At 37.2% G+C, this 20,105-nt stretch overlaps 1 protein-coding gene across 4 annotated transcripts in view; it reads right to left on the bottom strand.

Moving 5' to 3' along the window:
• Nucleotides 1-2,654: 2,654 nt before the first annotated feature.
• LOC121310373 (ubiquitin-protein ligase E3C-like) overlaps nucleotides 2,655-20,105 on the bottom strand; it is a 47,241-nt gene continuing 29,790 nt past the window's right edge. For all 4 annotated transcript variants that reach the window (XM_041243579.1, XM_041243581.1, XM_041243588.1 and 1 more), the window contains 5 exons: nucleotides 14,941-15,153; nucleotides 9,137-9,325; nucleotides 8,315-8,381; nucleotides 6,828-6,958; nucleotides 2,655-3,717 (listed from right to left, as the gene is read on the bottom strand). In XM_041243579.1, coding sequence (XP_041099513.1) covers nucleotides 3,547-3,717; nucleotides 6,828-6,958; nucleotides 8,315-8,381; nucleotides 9,137-9,325; nucleotides 14,941-15,153 — 771 coding nt within the window. In that variant the 3' untranslated portion in view covers nucleotides 2,655-3,546. The remainder of the gene's footprint in view (nucleotides 3,718-6,827; nucleotides 6,959-8,314; nucleotides 8,382-9,136; nucleotides 9,326-14,940; nucleotides 15,154-20,105) is intronic.

Below are 20,105 nucleotides of genomic sequence, written 5' to 3'. Positions count from 1 at the left end.
CAGGAAGTGGAAGCTGCATCACACCACCCAGGCACTGCCAAGAAAAGGCCATCCCTCAAAACTCAGCGCTCAAACAAGGAGACTTGTGAGAGAAGCCACAGAGGCCAACAATCACTTTGAAGGAGCTACAGAGTTCAGTGGCTGGGAGTGGAGTAATGGTGCACCAGTCAACCATATCAAGAGCTCTGCATAACACTGACCTGTATGGGAGGGTGGCAAGAAAGAAGCCATTATTCAAAAAGTACCATCTGAAAGCACGTCTGGAGTTTGCCAGAAAGCATGAGAGTGACCCAGCTGAGATGTGGGAAAAGGTTTTGTGGTCAGATGAGACCAAGATAGAGCTTTTTGGCCAAAACTCAAAGCGCTATGTGTGGCGCAAACCTAACACTGCCCATGCCTCAAGACACACCATCCCTACAGTGAAGTATGGTGGTGGCAGCATCATGCTGTGGGGATGCTTCTCATCAGCAGGTACTTGTTACAACCGAAGGAAGAATGGATGGAGCAAAACACAGGAAAATAATGCAAGAGAATCTGCTTCAGTCTGCTACAAAACTGAAGCTTGGGAGGAAATTTCCCTTTCAGCAGGACAATGATCCCAAACACAAAGGCAAAGCAACATTGGAGTGGCTCAACAAAAAGGTGAATGTGCTACAGTGGCCCAGTCAAAGTCCTGATCTCAATCCCATTGAGAATCTGTGGCACTATTTGAAAATTGCAGTCCACAAGCGTTGTCCAATCAACCTGAACAACCTGGAGCAAATCTGCCAAGGAGAATGGGCCAAATTCACTCCGACACTGTGTGCAAAGCTGGTACATACTTACCCCAAAAGACTTAAAGCTGTTATTGCAGCCTAAGGTGGCTCTACCAAATATTAATGTGTGGGGGTTAAATACTTATGCAAGCAAGATATTTCAGTTTTTTATTTATCTTAAAAATATTTCCCAACATAAAACCAATGTCACCATACAATAATTGATTTTGAGTTTAAGTGTTTTAAAAAAAATATCGAACAGAACGAAATTTCAATGTACCATTTGTAATTCAGTAATATGAGAGAATTGGTCAGGGGTCTGAATACTTTTGCAAGCCACTGTGTGTGTGTGTGTATATATATATATATATATATATATATATATATTATATATATATATATATATATATATATATATACACACAAAGATAGAACATTATTTAATTCAAATCCACTCAGCAAGTCTATATGACGAAAGGATAAATGTGTTATTTTCTTATTTTTTTATGTAAGTGAATTGGATTAGCAGACTGCTACCCAGAAGTGCTTTGTGAAACTAGCCCTTGGTCTTCAGTTTGGAACTCATCTTTTGTATTCTCCATGATAACTTTCAACAAATGTATCAGGATGTCAATGGACTACAGTAACCAGCCCGACATCTTCAAGAGCGCTTGTTTTTAAAATACCAGTAACTGTCACAACTGTCCATGCATGCAATAATTGAATCAACATTTGACAAGCGGTTCCTAAGATACAGCCCTCCACAGCTTTGCATAACTTGCATTTTGGTGTACAGTAGCTGTCTATGCAGGACTAAGCAACAATAACACTGAATTGGGAGATCGCAGTGGAAAAGCTGGGGTTACAGCAAATGGCAGCAATTTTGTTTTCAGGTCAAAGCAATATCCAGCGTTCTCCCATCACCAACAATCGTTAGCCTGTGGTGAGGAGACAATCCTTTCTACTGCCTGTGGCACGTGGCACATTCTCAACAGGTGGCTGCAGACATGCCCTCCCAGGGCAGACAGTGCTGGAACCATGACGAGGTGCTCAGGAAACAGGAGAGGGCTTGGAAGACGCGGGGGACTGAGGAAAACAGGAGAGGCTTTTTTCATGTCTTGTTCGATGAAGCATTGAGGAGTGGCTAACATTTGAACAACGCTTTAGAATTACCAGTCCATGCACCTGCGGTCCAAAGCTTGAGCTGTTAATAAGAATGCATTCAAAATGTTGTTTCTTTTGTTTGTTTGTTTTTTGTTCATTATGTGCTGCTTGTCCTAGAACAATATAAATTAGATCTTGCCATGTTGGTGGACTCAGCAAAAAAGAAGGCTGGAGTTAAAGGATATGGAACTTGATGAGATATAAACCACTGCCCAAACAAAAATGGAAGTTTTGGGGTTTTTTTGTTTTTTGTTTTTTTGGAGTTTTAAATTATTCAGCTACAGCAGGTTATACAAATATTTCATATAATTCACAAAGTTACCTAAAGTAAATTTACCAAAGCAATTGAACACATCCTAAAAGATTCATTTAACATGATGACAAGAGTGTATGTCTTTCTAAAGACACTTGACTTTTTTTCTCAGACCAAATATTATGAGTCAATATTTGTTAATACAAACTTCAAGGCACCAGTAGAACAATTAGTATTATCAGGAGCTCCAAAATAATTAGCACTTTCTGGAAACTCGTGTTCAGTGAATTCGTATTGAAAGAAGTCATTTACAATAAGTGACTGCTAAATGTGTCTAATCAGAGTTTCTTTTAATGAGAATTGACTGCACTATTATTATTATTATTATTATATAAACCAATGTTTAGTCCTGTACTACATTCCTAAATCTAAATAATGAATGACAGATACCCTAGCAGAATCATGAAATCATATTACACACAGGCTCTGCACATTTTAATAATTGTGAAAACACAAGGTGAAGCTACAGGATATTCCACAGGAACTCAACATACATGGATGCGTCTGCACAGCTACAGTGTGACGGACAGTAACAGAGCAGTGGAAACACACACACAGAACCATCACCACAACGCAAATGAAGGGCTGCCTCTGATCATTTCAAATGCTGCCAGATACAATCCACACTACGGCAGGTCATAGCATTTGTATTATTGTGCTGTTAATGTAATAATAATAATAATAATAATAATAATAATAATAATAATAATAATAAAATCACAAAACTGGGATTCTAGATGTCTTCCAATGGAAAACAAATCATTCAATTCAACCCTGGTTTTAACTTGGAATTCCTTGATTAAAAAAACAAAGCAACTGTAGCTCCTTCGTGGTTCTACCACAAGAGTAAGTGATGGGCCTTAACCCGTCCAGGCCTCCGTGCTCTTCAGTCTTCCTTCTGAACTTTCTTCATTATACTTACTGCCTGCATTCAAATTCTGCCTTGAAACTGCACTAAGCCAAAGTTGACTCTTTGGTTCACTTTCAGGTTACAAGAATGTGCTCCATTTGGCACTTAAACACAACAGCCCGGCCAGACAGACTGTTTTACTTGCTATGTTTTAAAAGCAGCTCTTATTTTTGCATTTAATTTTACATATACATTTTTTCTTGTAAATCAATTATTAAACTCAAGTAAGGTATTTAAAAAAAGATAAAAACAATATTTTCTCAGTGCATTTTTGTTTTGATATTCATATTGTATTATTCCTTACTTGAGTTTGCTATAATGCTTTTCTGAGTGCTGCTCTTAGAATAGGCACAATATATATATAAATAAAACATCTTTTAAGGGCATTGCAGTTCCACAGCCTTTCAGCTCAGCTCAAACCCGGCTGAAGATTCGATAGCATAAAGGAGCTTGTTCCTCATCAGATGCGCGTCACAAAACTCTGGAAGCTTGAGCAAGTTCATGCAGGTGCTAGCACTGGGCAAGCGCTCCAGATCACTTCCTCCATTGTGTATACAAAACGCAGGGTACAGCTCCTGGGAAAGCAGGGAACAAAGTCATGTTTAACAGCTAAATTCACGATGCTTGCATTGAAATTGTATCAAAAAAGTAATGTGGTGTACTAATATCATTTTAGAAGGAATCAGACAGGTGTCTTATCTGATTTAAAAATGTAATTTAAATTTAAATAGCCTATGCTATTCTACTTGAAATCAGCAACCACTGCCTAACTGGTGTCCATAGGTACATATTTTACAATATCAATATGCAGTTTAAAGTACTTTTAAATAAAAAGGCACTGAGCATTAGCTACAGTACTTCTGCCATCTATGAGAATAGCACATGCTACAGTATCAATCATAACAATTCCAAGCTTACTAATTTATTTTTCATGCAATACTAATACAGTACATGTGTTGTCAGTACGGGTTATGGCGTGAATGGCTGGTATTAGTTTAAAGCGTGGTTGCTTAATGTTTCATCTCATGAGGGTATACTGAAGCGTGACATTTTTAAATAAACAAAAAAAGCATTGACTCCAACTTCATTCTAGTTCCTTGTCCATCTGGGTGTTGTGCAGTAGAAACTTCATCACAGCTGTGAGCCGTATTCCCCAAATAATTACAGCAAGAACATAACCCTAAAACACAACTAAACTGTGCTTTGTGGAAATGTGCAGTAAGGGCGGCATGCAGTAGTGGCATCATTTCATACTGCTATTCAAAGACATGGCTCGGGTTCAGGAATTTATGAGCCTAGTTAAATGGAACTGAATGCTTTACTGTAACAACCCAATTTCTCACAATTAACATGTTAAACTATCATTGCTTATTGAGAAAGTGTCATTCCAGGACAGATCCTTTTGAGAAGAGATTTTCCATCATCTTTTTTAAATGGCTTATCCTGACAGTGCTATTTCTTGTCTAATGAATTTCTAGACATTTACTACTCCTAATTAAAGATAAACTAGCTTTAGCAGAGGGCAAAGTCAAAGTGCAGCCTCAGAACAGGCTACTTTCTAATCAAGAAAGCCACACTGATCATTTGTTCCAAAGTCAAATTCATTAACATTAGGAACGTCAATGTCTTGTCTTCAGGATTTTGTATTGTCCCCATGTTGCCTGTATAATTGTACAGATAAACTAGTTACACTATTAATAAGGGAGGCAAACATTCTGAATAGTAAAACCTATCAAATGACAATTACAATTCTCAATTACACTCAATAATTTATAAAAATCCTTACAAAAAATCGACTGCTGGCTATTGCATTTGCTTTTTTTTTTATTTGTCCCTATAGATTTGAATGCCTAAGGGTTACAGGCAAATGTTATCAGTTCATGTCATAAAACACTGATCACCTTACGTTTATTGAATTCAAATAATTATTACGCCACATTTAAATGAGCTAATAATTTCCCTCGAGCTGTCCTTTCAGCTCAAAAATGTAACTGAGCAGAATGAAAGTAACCAGCTTCTCTCACGTGGGTTTGTTCCTCCCAAATTCTGATACTGTGTTTCCTCTGCATTCAGTCTGCAATCACCCTCCCCACCCCCCACACACACACACACACTATAGACTATCTATAGTCTACAGCGTGAGGTTTTGACATTCATTCTCACTGAATGTAGGTCGACTATTGAAAAAAACACCACACTGTCGGGAGTGACCCCAAACAGCACCCAATTCTTATACACTACACATATTTACAGTCCAGCTTTGTAAACTTGCTGCATAAAGGATACTTTCCTGGGGCAGATCTTGGGAAAACAAAGTGAAAAATAATCAAGGCATTAAGCTTTCTGGTGCCCAGAAACCTAGGTGGCTCAGACTTTGTGAGGACCAAGTACATGCTAATGAACCTTGGAGGGGATATTAGATCCTTGTGCTGTACTTATAGTGAAGTGTTTTACCACTGCAGACATACCATTATTGTAAAACAAACAACACAGTAGATACTATTTCAAACACAATTAGTGCATTACATTAGATAGATTCACAGTATGCTTCAACTCCACTGTCATACAGTACTTAAAACAGCACCGAATGATTCTGAAAGACTCATTTTGTCAATTGCTTTACAATCTACGCTACACTAGCAGCTGCACATTTCTATGTACAGCGTTCCACGTACAACCCAAACACACACTGCCATTTGTAGGCTCTGTGCTCTTACTTCAATATTTATTAAGTCGACACACCCTTGCGGATTGGGTTAAGACTCAAATTGTATTATAATGTGAAGGGTCACGAACTGTAAAGCATAGCTAGCATATATGAGATAAGAACTAGCCAGGGTGCTCTTATCGCAAAGTTATTTGGAAATAATTATTTTAGTATTACCCAATACATAATTATTAATTCTGGGCCCCTGTGACAAAATGCCCGCCCCTGTGTATATTATCTGTTATGTTTTGCGTGTGGTGTGTTTAAAATGTTGGTGTATAGACATTGGTACACAGGATATAAATGGGTCTGTGTAACACAAGTGTTTAAAAATGTATATGTGTATTTAGGTACGAGGATTGCACAGCACTTCACGTGCAAGTAAAAGGTAGTAATATGTGAGCACGGGGAATGCACTTTATTAATTCACGTGCTGGGATTCATGTGAATAATTAATTGGTAATTGAATCCCAGCACAACAGTATATATAGATGCACGCTGTCACATACTCGGGGTGGTGTGTTCGGGAGTGGAGAACGGGGGAGAGAGAAAGAGAGAAAGAGATAAGCATAATTCTAAGTCTCAATTGTTTTGGTGTAGCGTTCGTCCACTCTGTGTTTTGTCAGTGTATTCGTTTTGTTTGTCTATTTATTTTGGCCTCATGTGCCATGTCCTGTTTTTGTATTGTTACAAACCTTTTATTTTCTGCCTGTTCATTATTAAACTGCGCATCAGCGCCTTCACCATTTCAACAGCTGTGTGCAGTCAGTTCCTGTTTCTGGTCTGTCGTCACCCACTTCGGCTGTCCTTGTGACAGCCCCATTTATAGTATGCTTGTTTTGCCATGGTTTACTTGCCTGTTGTATATTATGCTAATAAATTACACAACACTTTCACCTTTGGCAATAAAATACTTTTGACTGATAATACAAAAGTAATCTTCATTTACTAACAGCTTTGTTTATTTTAAGCTCTTACCTTAAATCCAAGTAAAGGAGGTCTGGAGCAGCTTGTGACAAACTTGAGCAGTTTGCGCTTTTCTTCATCTGTAAAACTTTCAACAACTTCCCAAAAGGTTTTAATCACAGGATGAGTTGCTGAGTAACCTCCTGCAAAAAATACAAATTCACTAATACTGCAGAATGTCTGTATTCTTTCCCTTCTCACTGGATTAGTGGTATGCACATAATTAAACTTGGTACAAAGTCAATATTTAGCCAGCTAATCACCAGCAATATAAAAACACAAAATCATATTCCTTATCGCGATTAACATTTATTTACCTAAACTTAGTTGCATATATTACTGGTTATTTAATGATAAAGTATTTAAAGTTCTGAAGGTAGCTGAGATTTAAATGATAAATAAAAGCATGCATACAATGCACTATATGACTTGGCACAAGTTACACTGTATATAATGCAAAAGCCCCACGTGAAAAGAATGCTGATTGGGGGAAAAAAAAACAACTTTTGACAAACTTCTTAAAATGACACACAAAGCCGAGATGTGGTCAAACCAAGTTAGAGAGGTATGTTATTTCAATTGGAAGAACAGAGGGGTGGAAATAAGACCAGGTTTTAATACATGCTTGATTAGCCACAGTGTATAGGTAACAAGCTCAGGTGGGTCTTATTGAACTCATAGGAAAACCAGGAATAGATGAAACTGCTATGCAACAGGAATCTAATTTCCATCCCTGGTATATGCGTTTACTTTCACTTATCAAATACAGTTTTGGTGTATTTACATCAGTGTGTTTCACAAAGTAATCTTTCAGTTGAATGTATTGAGTTTATTTTAGTTTGTGTTGAAAGACTTGTTCCTTTTTATTTTTATCGTTGCATATAAAAAATGTGATAACTTAATAAATATCACCTCAATATTTCTCCTATTAACATGCCATTTAAAAAAAATCATCAATAATATAACAATAAATAAAATACATTTTTATAACAAAAGCATACAAAGAGCGTATTTACTAAGAAAATGGGCCGGAGGTATCAGCAGAGTAAAACCCTGTGTGTTTCCAGTGTGGCTCAGGCTAATGCAAACACCCAGGACAATTGCCTTTAGATAGTGATGATAAAATCCGATTCCCTTCTGTTAGCTCACTGCATTGCCATGCAACGCCAGGGTTTGTTTGTCTTTTCAGAGTATTTCAGAACAAAGTTCAGGCAGGTAGCTTTTAATTGCAAATTGTATCCAAGAACTTCACAAAATAAAACTTGTAATCTATAACTGCTGCATATTTGCACATTTGTTGCAACTGCACAACGGAAGATTGAAACAGAATGATTATTCAATACTTTACATACTAAGCTACAAATAATCAATAACCTATTTTCTTTTAATTAAAGCTGAAATGACGCTTCATGTTTTACTTTCTGTATGGTACGTGCACATTTAGGCACACACACCCATTTCTTGTACAACAATAAAGCTTCCGTGAGCTTGATGATTACCTGAATAGTTTGTAAATTTCTTGAGGTCATCGAGACTAATGGGAATATGTGCCCCGGAAATCAGTATCTGTACAGACAAAACAAAACACATGCAGCATATGTGATACAAAGCGAGATACAAAGATGTGAGAGCGAAAAAAAAAACCTCAACCATATTCAATACATAAATGAGGAAGGCATGTAATTTCTTACCTAGTTGTCTAGTTTACCACGTGAACACATGCTTTACCATGCATTCACCTACACTACACTTAGCTTTACAATGGGATACCACATCAGACATTAATATGACGGATAGATAGACAATTCATAACATTTTAATGTAAAGAATTAGGCACGACAACTCTGATAAATACTGTGTGTAAGAATTTCTTACATTTCGTTTATTTAGCACTTCAGTTTCAGTGTTCGCAGTCAAGGGCGAAGGGTTACGCTACAGCTGTGGCCAAAAGTTTTGCATCACCTAGAATTTTAGGATTTAGGCATAATTAAAATAAATAAATAAATACTGACACAAACATCATTTAGGTCTTGTATTTAACATATGTAATCATGTAATAATAGCAGTACAATATTTCATGTTCGATTTTGAAATGCCACATTTTTTAATTGTCAGTTTTTTGTTAAGCGGTATGTAATTCGATACGTTAATGTAACATTACTCAGCAAGCTTCATTCGACTTAAAGCAGCAAAATGTGTTAATTCTCTAGCGTGCAGCAAAACGTTTGGCCATAGTTGTACTTACATGAAAGTGATATGCTTTACATAATAAATAACACATTAAAAAACAATTCCTAATAATACCTGAATAAATACATCACCTGCAGTTCTTGCTGATCGAACATCCGGAGCCATTCCAGATTAACCACATTGGCCAGTCCCTGTCTGAAGGCCAGGCAGTGGGGTCGGATCTGTTTGTTCAGCCTGTAGTCTGCTACCAGGTGGATATATGCTATCCTGTTCGCTGTAGTGACTGTGATATCCTTGCCTCCCAGCTTCAACTCAACCACCTGTAAAGATTATAGAGCTGGTTATCATCACCGGCTTCTCAGAACAGTGGCACACTGGAGATCCTCAAGAGCAGGGACAAGGCTTTTGAGCGTGCCCAAGATCTGTTTTTTTTTTTTTTTTTTTTTTTAAACTTGTATTTAACCCAATCAATCTGTCAGAGCTAAATCAATCAATCAATCAACCAACCTTTATTTAGTATAGCGCCTTTCACAAAAGCAATGCCTCAAAGCGCTTCACATGGCTAAAACAGAAAATACAAGCAGGAAATACAATAATCGCAGTAAAAGAAAATACATGAGCGGGAGAGTAAATGAATAAATATAAAGATAAAACAGAAGGAAACAAAAACAAGATCAATAAAACAATAAGAATGCAATGGAATTAAATTCATAAGTAGATAAAACATAAATAAAAACAAGATCAATGTAACAAAAACATAGATGATAAAAAATCATTTTAAGATAAAAACAATAGATTATAAAAATGTGTCTTCAGTCTTATTTTAAAAGCTGCAACCGTTGGTTTTTCCCTTACAAAAATGGACAAATCCTTCCATAATTTAAGGGCCCTGTAACTTAAAGCTCTGCCACCAATACTAGTTTTTAAAATTTTGGGAATAGTGAGCAGCCCGACATCCTGGGATTGGAGAGACCGCCTACGAACACATCAGATCATTCAGATAAGAGGGAGCCAAATCATGTAAGGCTTTGTAGGTTATGAACAAAAGCTTAAAATCAGCCCGGAACCAAACTGGAAGCCAATGTAGGGATGCCTGTACCAGTGTAATATGGTCATACTTTCTTGTTTTAGTTAAAATCCTGGTAAAAGCATTTTGTACAAGTTGCAAACGGAATAAAACTTGACTTGGAATGCCAGAGAATAGACAATTACAATAATCAATTCTAGATGTTACAAAGGCATGCATCAGTCTCTCTGCATTTTGTAGTGAAAGAGAATTTTGGCAATATTTCCAAGATGAAAGAAAGACACTTTAGTTACTCTCCTAATACGAGGTTCGAAAGAAAGAACTATTTAATCAAAAACGGTCAGCCGAGAACTCCACAGAGTGGGATCCCATAATCGGGTTGCAATGCACAAACTGCTCATCACACCTGGCAATGCACGTTTGCGAGTCCAGTGGTGCAAAGAGCACAGGCAATGGACTACCGAGCAGTGGAGAAATGTGATGTGGTCAGATGAATCATCCTTCACCATGTTCTCGACAAATGGACGAGTGCACGTGGTGCTAACGTAAAGAACTCTACAGCCCTGAGTGCTTGGTTCCAACAGTGAAGGATTCTGGTGGTTCCGTAATGTTGTGGGGTGCATTTTCCTGGCATGGTTTGGGTGCACTCATTCCCTTAGAAGGCAAGGTCAATGCTAATCGCTACTTAATGGTACTGGGTGATCATCTTCACCCCATGTTGCAGCATTTCTTTCCTGCCGGGGAAGTGTCTTCCAGGATGACAATGCTCCCAACCACAGAGCACATGTGGTCGCCCGATGGTTTGATGAGCATGACACTGATGTTATCCATATGTCATTGCCTTCTCAGTCACCAGATCTGAACCCAACTTAGCGTTTATGGGATATTCTGGAACGACGCCCGAGACAGTGTTTTCCACCTCCATCAACCAGGCGTGAGTTGATTGACTTTCTCGCGGAAGAATGGTGCGGCATCCCTCCTGAAGAATTCCAGAGGCTGGTAGACTCTATGCCACGGCACGTGGTGGACCAACGTCATATTAAGTGACTTTACATTGGTGTTTCCATTTTTTTGTCCACTACCTGTAGTAGCACATCATTTACCACTCTTATAAGGACAGTTTCAGTAATCTGACCTGGGCGAAAAACCTAACTGAAATTTCTCATAAACATTATGTACGGCAAGAATGAGTCAAGCTGGTTCACCACTACCCTCTCCAAGACTTTAAATAAGAAGGGGAGATTGGAAATAGGCCTATGATTGTAAAGAGGATTTAAATAGGATACTAGGCCACTAACCTTAATGTTTGCACCTCCTTCAGTATCAGCAGAGGAATACTTCCCAAGGAAATCATTTTTTAAACAACTGAGGTTGTCCATATTCATATTGTATTACAGCTCCCGTTCCTTTACCTACTTAGCGCCTTTCATGATAAATAGCCGGTGTATAAGGAACAGGAGCTTTAAAAGTACCCATTTAAATCTTTCTCATTTTAATGCTTTAGTGTTTTGTAACCCTATCTTCTCGTGCCCATTTATATTCAAGTACAACCATTCTCAATACTTCTGCACCGTCGTCTTCTTTGAATCAGTTCCGCGTGCTCAATCTTAAAGACATTATTGTAAAACGATATTAATATCCACACTGCAAGTAGCTATTTAACACCCATAATCCTTTTCCAAACAATTCTCTGTGCCAACAACACGGATTCGAAATGAGTCATCGTGCACTGTTTGCAAAGGGATTAGCAAATCAACTATTAATTATAATACCTAGATGATAATAATAATAATACAAAAAAACACACACACACACATAATCGTCTTTTTGTTCTTAACCTATTGCAACTTATGGAAAAATGAAAATCAATATTTGCTTTCCTACAATGTAATATTAGAATAGTCTGAGCAGAAAAAATGCTGTATTATTGTCGCCCCTTTCCTTGCTGCTGATAACGAACAAAACTCCAATTTGTTATGTACAATAACAACGATCAACATTGACTGCACACAGAATCTAGTCCACCTGGTATCACACTGTATGCAGGGAGTATAACCACCAGGAAAGGGCAATATGGCCCAGCTTTAGCCTGCAAGATGTTTACATTGTTACAGAGAGGTAAGTTTACACAGCAAGATGCAGGTAGAAATCTGCAGTAAAGTATTTTCTCCAGAAAGACTTGGATAAGGAAGCACTTGTCAACTGAGCACCTCCTATCAGCCCTGAATCAAAAGTCAGTCAGATCTGGTAAATTTTTTTATATCCATACAAGTGACTCTGGTTACAGAACAACTTGACCAGCGGGACAAGCCGTTTACATAAATATATGTTTTGCATGTCCAAATAAAACAGCAGTTGACAATGCAGTCGTGTGCACAGTTATTACAGCACCCCATTGCTTCTGTAGTTTTGATTTGTTGTGCACATGAAATCAAACCATTGTGACCGAAATTCTAGAAAAATTGTCAAAAACAGGCAAAATGGTTTAACATTTTCACAAGCGAGTGCCTGTTGTTTCTATATCACGGATTACTGACTGAAAATGTTCTCTCTTTTGAAATTCTCACACTGTTTTCATGCAGGTAGGTATATAAAAGCAGGGGCGGACAAAAATTGGGTCTGGACTACTGAACCGTAATGATGGCCTGTGGGGCTACCGGGACTACCGTCGACCTATATAGAAGATCTTTGGTTGCTTTGTACAGCCAGAGTGATAAACCAGCTCAGTTTACTTCCCGGTTAGTACATGCCTATTCAGTTGAAGCGGTAGCTATAGTAACCAGTGAAATCGTGATTGGTTCATGCCTTAAGATTCAAGACATTCCATTATTTTATTTTTTTTAAATCGTGCATTAGTTGATCAGTGACATGACAGATATACCAATCAGAGCGGGGAATTTGCTTTATACTTTACTAGAATGGCACCAGTGGTATATAGTGATTGAAAGTATACAGTAGGCTACTGTATTTCACCGGAGTTATGGCAGAGAAATATATATATATATATATATATATATATATATATATATATATATATACATACATACATATATAAAACAAATGAATAAAGAGGAGAGAACACCGTACCCTCAGTGGCTATCACAGTGTTAACGAGGTGCAGGGACACTGCAGCTCCAGCTCAGTAGAAAGTTGCGTTATTTTATTTCTTTATTTCCAACTGAACAATTAGCTAACGGTATTGTGAGAGAGCCCCCTCACATGGTAATGTCTTTACAAAGTGTGTAATGCATTTATACTATTTTAAATGTACACCCTGATGTTATTGTTGTTTTTATTATGTCAGCAGAAAGCCGTGTTCATGTTTATATTCTGTGTACACGTTTAGGCCACCAAGTTTATTTGTACGTTACTACTGTATATTAATTGTACAATAATAATATATCTTAAACAAATACAACACTTGCAGAGTTTAGTTACTGATAATGCGCAGTGGACACTGAGTGTGAGTGCACAGGGGGAAAAAAAAAATAATCCTTTTTATATTGATGTGTTTTATAGATATTTTTTATGAATATTTAAAAATATAAAAGTAAATGATATGAAAAAGTTAAGACTGTTAAAAGGTGGGGCTAGGTTCTATAAATGGCACAGGTGAGGAAAAATAAAAACAACACGACTACTGCAAGGGCATAATAATCCCCACAGTCCATTGTTTTAATTTGTTACCCAGTGAATATTTTACAACTAATGATGAGATCAAAAACTCAGATTGAGTCCCCAGGACTGAGAAAGTCTGGGAAAATAATGCAAATGATGCTGTCAAACATAATTCCCTACATCTTATATAAGGAAGCTATTATTAGCTTGTTATTGTTTGGTAGAAATATTAACAGAAAATAGGTTGTTAGCAAACGTTGGGCAGTATCTGGTTATATATGGTAAAAAAAAAACAAAAAAAACATGTTTTATTAATGGCCCTCAGAAGTGATGTCGGATTTCTTTTCTGAACCTCACCACCATACAATTGTATCTGTATTTTTTTTTTAACGGTGCCTAGCGTTAAATGGGAATGTTTATCTACTGAAAAATGTGGGCTACCAAAATTTGTGGTGGCTACCAGAGTTTACCTTTCAGTAGTCCATTGGTCTACCACACATAGTAGTGATTTTTCCACCCCTGAAAAGATATAAATGACAAATCTTGAGGTTCTCTAATAAATGTGCTCACTGCTGAATAATGTAAAATGTGTTAACTGTCTAAATACGTTTCATTCTCTTTTTTTGTTTAATAGTGAACAATGTAATTCCCTAAATGTGGAAAACACAACAGCCAAAAAATAGAATGAAGATCAATGAAAGTTGGTTGGTACTGTATGTGATGTTTTGTTAAGCCTTTCGTATAATCTCTAGTAATAGCTACATATGTAAAAACGTGTTCTCACAGTTGCTTTGGCACTTCATAATGCACAAACACATTTCAGTTGATAATGTGTGCCTAACCTTTGAAATAAAAATAATAATCCAGTAGCTAAGGTGTGCATTGTAAAAACCCTGTAAAGCATTTTATATTTAAAGAGCAGTGACACAAAGAGTCTTTCAGTAAACATCTAGAGCTGGCATTAATAAACAGGTCTGAGCAGTGCTGAAGAAGCACAGTTCAACATCAAATAACCACCTCGCTGTCTAAACAGCCAGAACAGATACAATTGAGAAAAGCTACACTATCAGCAGTGTTTTTAGATAACTGCTGCTCCGGTTGTTTTTCACACCTAATATCGTCAGAATGGTCAATAAAGCTGTTACTTCACTTAAAAGCTGCACAAAGAACACTGCCCCAAGCGTGCCTTATCTCTTTTATCTGTGAACACGGACACCTGATTACAAGTAATTATTAACGGTGCAGTGTTAGGAAGCAGCAGCAGTAAAAAGGCCGAGAAAAGCCCTCCACCTGTGCCTCTCCCAGGTCGTTGTTCACCACGGTGAAGTTGAGCCCCAGGTCCTCCACGTCCTCCTCGTAGCTCTTTAAGAAAAGCAGGTTTCTGTACATCTCAGGATCCAACGAAGCCAGGTGGTGAATATCAACGTCCGCGCTGGTGCCCAGCAACTTGGACAGGAAGAAACTGGCAAACGGAAGCTCCACAAGCATGTTTTCATAAAGAGCCTTTGAAGCAAAAACAGCAAAACAGACTGTTACACAAATGTACCATAAGAAACACTTTGCACCTGTGCAGGTTTTGTCTTCCAGTCACGAATGGTTTTAAAAAATTGTGTGTGCTGCTTTCACATGCACATGCATTGCAGTGCTCTCAGCCTGTATCGGCAACTTGCACCTAAAATAAAACTTAAAGTTCATTTTTCATACAACTCTATCTAAAGTTGTTTGTAGATGCCCTGGTAGAAGAAACACCCAACAGAAAACAAAAGCACCGCATGAAGATATGACCTTCATGAAATTACTGCTTTGTAAAGTGCTTTTGTGACTGGATCTAGGTTTTGAAATGTAGTTTCTATCTGCTTAGATATGTAATATTTCACATTACCAATATAGGAAAACTATATTACCTTGCACAGCGTCAACCATACTTACTGATAATCTATTAGGAATTAAGAACATGTGTATAATTGATATGGACCTGACCTACAATGCTATAGATCCACCCAAATTATCATTTAGAGATAGCTCATATTAATGTATAGATATCTCTAAGTATCGGAACATATCTCTAAATCATTTTTAGATATCTAAAATACATTTAAGAGAGATACACAAATTATTTCCAGATATCTTTAAATGGAACTTTAAAAATGAGATATCTACAATGCATTTTCAGATATCTCCAAATCATTTAGAGACAGCTCTAAATAACTGTTCATTTACAGATGGCACTAAATCATTCAGAGCAGTGGTTCCCACCTGTGGTCCATGAGTAAACTCCAGATGGTCTGCAAACAACTCCCAAAATTCATTGAAGCAGTTCTAGCACAAACCCATTCTACACAGTCACATGTTGTACTACTACAATATGTATTAATAAGCAACACAACACACAGCTTTGATTATATATAAGATATGCATGTAGTCTGCATTTCCCCCCCTATCTGTCTTCTTTTAATACAGGTGTGTTTGTAATTTATATTAGCTCCCATTGATGCCATTTTCTACAAAGCATTCAGAATGTGAAAAAAAAAAAAAACACACTGGACTTTTTTTTTTTTTTTTTTTAAACAAAAGAAATGGGAACTTTGTCATCAGCAACTTTCAATATGTGAAATGCTTGATGAACTCAGTCAGGTACATTATATAAATACTTTCAACATCTACTTATACCTATAGACATAAAAATGAGTTCCAAAATGCTGTTGTGAAAAATGTGTGGCAAGTGGTCTGTGGGAAAAATCCAAACACCAAGGTGGTCCCCACATTGAAAAAGGCTGGGAACCACTTATTTAGAGATCTCTCTAAATAACTTCCTTTGAGATATATCTCTAAATGGACAGAAGGTATATTCAAAACAGAGCATTTTCATAAGAAGTTACTTTGAGATATCTCAATGATGTTGAGATCTCTCTAAACGAACAGGAAGTTACTTAGAGATATTTCGAAATTAACAGGAAGTTATTTCAAGATATCTTAAAATGATTTAAAGATATCTTGAAATGAACAGGAACTTATTTAAAGTTCTCTAAATGACAGTTTGGTGTACCATGCTAGCAAAACATTATTTAAAAGATATCTGTAAATCAATGTGGGATATCTATTTTATTTTTATATATCATACAATGAAATTAAGATATCTTCAAAAGGGTTAATTTATAGAGATCTCATACTCATTTAAAAGATATCTGCAAATGATTTCTAAACATTTCAAAGATATTTTAGTGTAACTTGAACAAGAAAGTGTTGGAAAAACAAAAGAAAATAATCTTCTGTGGACCAACAAATAGTATTCTTTCCTAAGCACTATTTAAGAATACATCAAAACCACATTACCATGCAGCAACTGGACCCAAAAAATAGAATTGTGAATAAAATATGACAAGTTAAACAAACGCCAGTTAATGAGCTTTGCTCCAAATACCATTTGATATACTCACCCTAGCACGGTCTAGTAAATCCACAAGGTCTAAATGCATCAAACTGAAAGATTTCAACTGTAAATTCTAACCCTGACTTGAAATACAATCAAGCACAGAAGCTAGGCAGGCGAGTCTTAAAATGTAAAGCTAATGTACTGAAATAGCCCTAAAAAGAGCAGATTTAAACCTTTAAAGCATTAAAATATACAGGTCCTTATATAAATGATTGCACTAAAAACCCTGACCGCATCAGCTAAATGGATTATAAATTTAAGACATTTCCATAATGTATGCACCTTAAATACACACACTGGCATAAATCAAGATATTTTCTAAACACAGGTTAATTATGCAACTTCAACACAGTCTATTTTTTATGCAAAATAATCCACTTAGCATTTTCATAGTCTCTCTAATTTCCAGCCATATGCAATGCTTGCCCCTTGAAGCCTATCAATAACTTGGTGCCATAAGGAAGTCGCAATAAGTATATTGAAAAAACGGGCAACATATTTTTCAAACGCCTATTATTTATGGGTGTTTATTGCCAGAAATTGTGCCAAAATGACTCGAAATAAAATGGATTAATTATAGTGTGAGCCTTTTAATATAAGTGAGTGCCGTGGCAGTGCAATTAATGCAAATTGTGGCACTATCAGGAGAATAAATGTGAACAACATTACTGGCTGCTTCTGTTAGCTGCCAAATAAATTCAGTAATTTAGAATCAAGAATCAATAATAAAAATAATGCTTTTCAAAAGCATCACTATCAATCAGTATTTTCCTACAAAACCTGAGCTTTATTCAGCCTTTATCAATTACTAATACCATTGTTAAAGACATGGCTGTGGCTTGTTTGTGAGTTACTGTAGTGTTGTTACCGTAAAGCTGCTTTGATACATGCAGCACAAGGCAACTTTAATTGAATAGAATATTCATGTTTCCTAGGCATTCTATTTTAGTGAACTGTAAGAGTATGTCTAAGTTCAACACACACAGTGGTGCCACAAGTATTAACGTAATGTTAATGTTACTCAGCATGCCATTAATGTTCTTGTTCTTGATCCATAGACCAGATTAACTACCATCAAATTCTGAATCCAGTAATTGCTGGATCAAGATGAAAAGGAGTTTCATTACAACTGGATGCAAAAATGTAAGCGTGATAAAAAAGTAAACACATACTGTACAGACAGAAAGGCTCCTCTCCTTGCTATACATCCCCAGATTCTGGAGAAAGACGACGTGACCCCAGGACATCAGCAATAAGTATCTGTAGCAGCATTGTGTTAGAGGAACTTACAGTGCCTATAAAAAATCTACGCCCCCCTTTCAAAATCTTTACCTTTTGTTGCTTTATAGCCTGGAATTAAAATGCATTTATATATATTTATATCACACACACACACACACACACACACACACATACACACATATATTTATCTACAAATCCTACCCTACAACTTCCAAGTGAAAAAAAATATTCCAGAAATTTGTAGAAAATTAATTAAAAATAAAAACTGAAATAGCCTGGTTGGATAAGTGTACACCCCCCTTGTAATAACAATCCTGGATTAGCTGAGGTGTAACCAATCGCCTTCAAAATCACACACCAAGTTAAGTGGCCTCCACATGTGTTAAATTAACATAATTTCAGGATAATTTCAGCAGTTCCTATAGGTTCCCTCTGCTGGGTAGTGCATTTCAAAGCAAAGACTCAACCATGAGCACCAAGGCGCTTTCAAAAGAACTCCGGGACAAAGTTGTTGAAAGGCATAGATCAGAGGATGGGTTTAAAAAAATATCAAAAGGCCTTGAATATCCCTTGGAGCACGGTCAAGACGATTATTAAGAAGGAGAAGGTGTATGGCACCATATCTGCCTAGATCTGTCCGTCCCTCCAAGCTGGATGACCAAGCAAGAAGGAAACTGATCAGAGAGGCTACCAAAAGGCCAATGGCAACTTTGCAAGAGGTACAGGCTTTTATGGCCAAGACTGGTCAAAGTATGCATGTGACAACACTATCCCAAGCACTCCACAAATCTGGCCTGCATGGTAGGGTGGCAAGAAGGAAGCCATTGCTCAAGAAAACCTACCTTGAATCCCGTTTGAAGTATGCAAAAAAACACGCAGGGGATTCTGTAGCCATATGGCAAAAAGTTTTGTGGTCTGACTAAACAAAAATTGAACTTTTTGGCCTAAATGCAAAGCGTTATGTTTGGCGCAAACCCAACACTGCCCATCACCCGAAGCATGATGGTGGCAGAATCATGTTATGGGGATGTTTTTCATCGGCAGGGACTGGGGCACTTGTCAGGACAGACAGGAAAAAGAATGGAGCAAATTACAGAGAAGTCCTTGAGGAAAACATGCTGCCCTCTGCAAAAAAGGTGAAACCTGGACAGAAGTTCACCTTTCAGCACACAGCCAAAGCTACACTGGAGTGGCTAAGGAACAAAAAGGTAAATGCCCTTGAGCGGCCCAGTCAGAGCAATATCTTCAGTACCTAGCTTCTAACTGTAAAACAGATCAAAATGCTATTACCACATGCTTTGACTGTTTATTTATGTCCTCTCCAGCCAGCTGATTTAGAGCCAGTAAAATGCAATCGCTACACAAACAAGAAGCAGGAATCATCTGCTAATGGAATGCTTAATTGAGAAGTGACCAGTGTCATGAGGTAATTCTTTCCATGTGGGATGACCTCTGTGCACTGCATCACAATAAACAATCACTAGCACATGCATTAAAGGAAATCTGAAAACATTAGGACCCAATAAATATTAGGATCGAGCAGCAGGGGAACTTTGTACTCAAAGGACTTCATGTAAAGGTACAACGCTGCTGCACAACGCTGCAATAAAGGCTGCATTGTGTATCTATTCAGCCAATGATAAACTGCTCCTCCAAAAAGAAGTGCTGCTAAGCCTAGTGTACAGAATTTCTGTTAAAACCTAAACTCAATGAACACCGTCTACATTTTCACGTGGAAATGAGCGTCTTGTGCGTTTAACAAATTAATAGGGGCAGGTGG

This window comes from Polyodon spathula, chromosome 3, assembly GCF_017654505.1.
Source record: "Polyodon spathula isolate WHYD16114869_AA chromosome 3, ASM1765450v1, whole genome shotgun sequence".
Classification (NCBI taxonomy): Eukaryota; Metazoa; Chordata; class Actinopteri; order Acipenseriformes; family Polyodontidae; genus Polyodon; species Polyodon spathula.
Note: the sequence above shows the minus strand (reverse complement) of the source record. Positions and strands in the feature narration are given on the sequence as shown.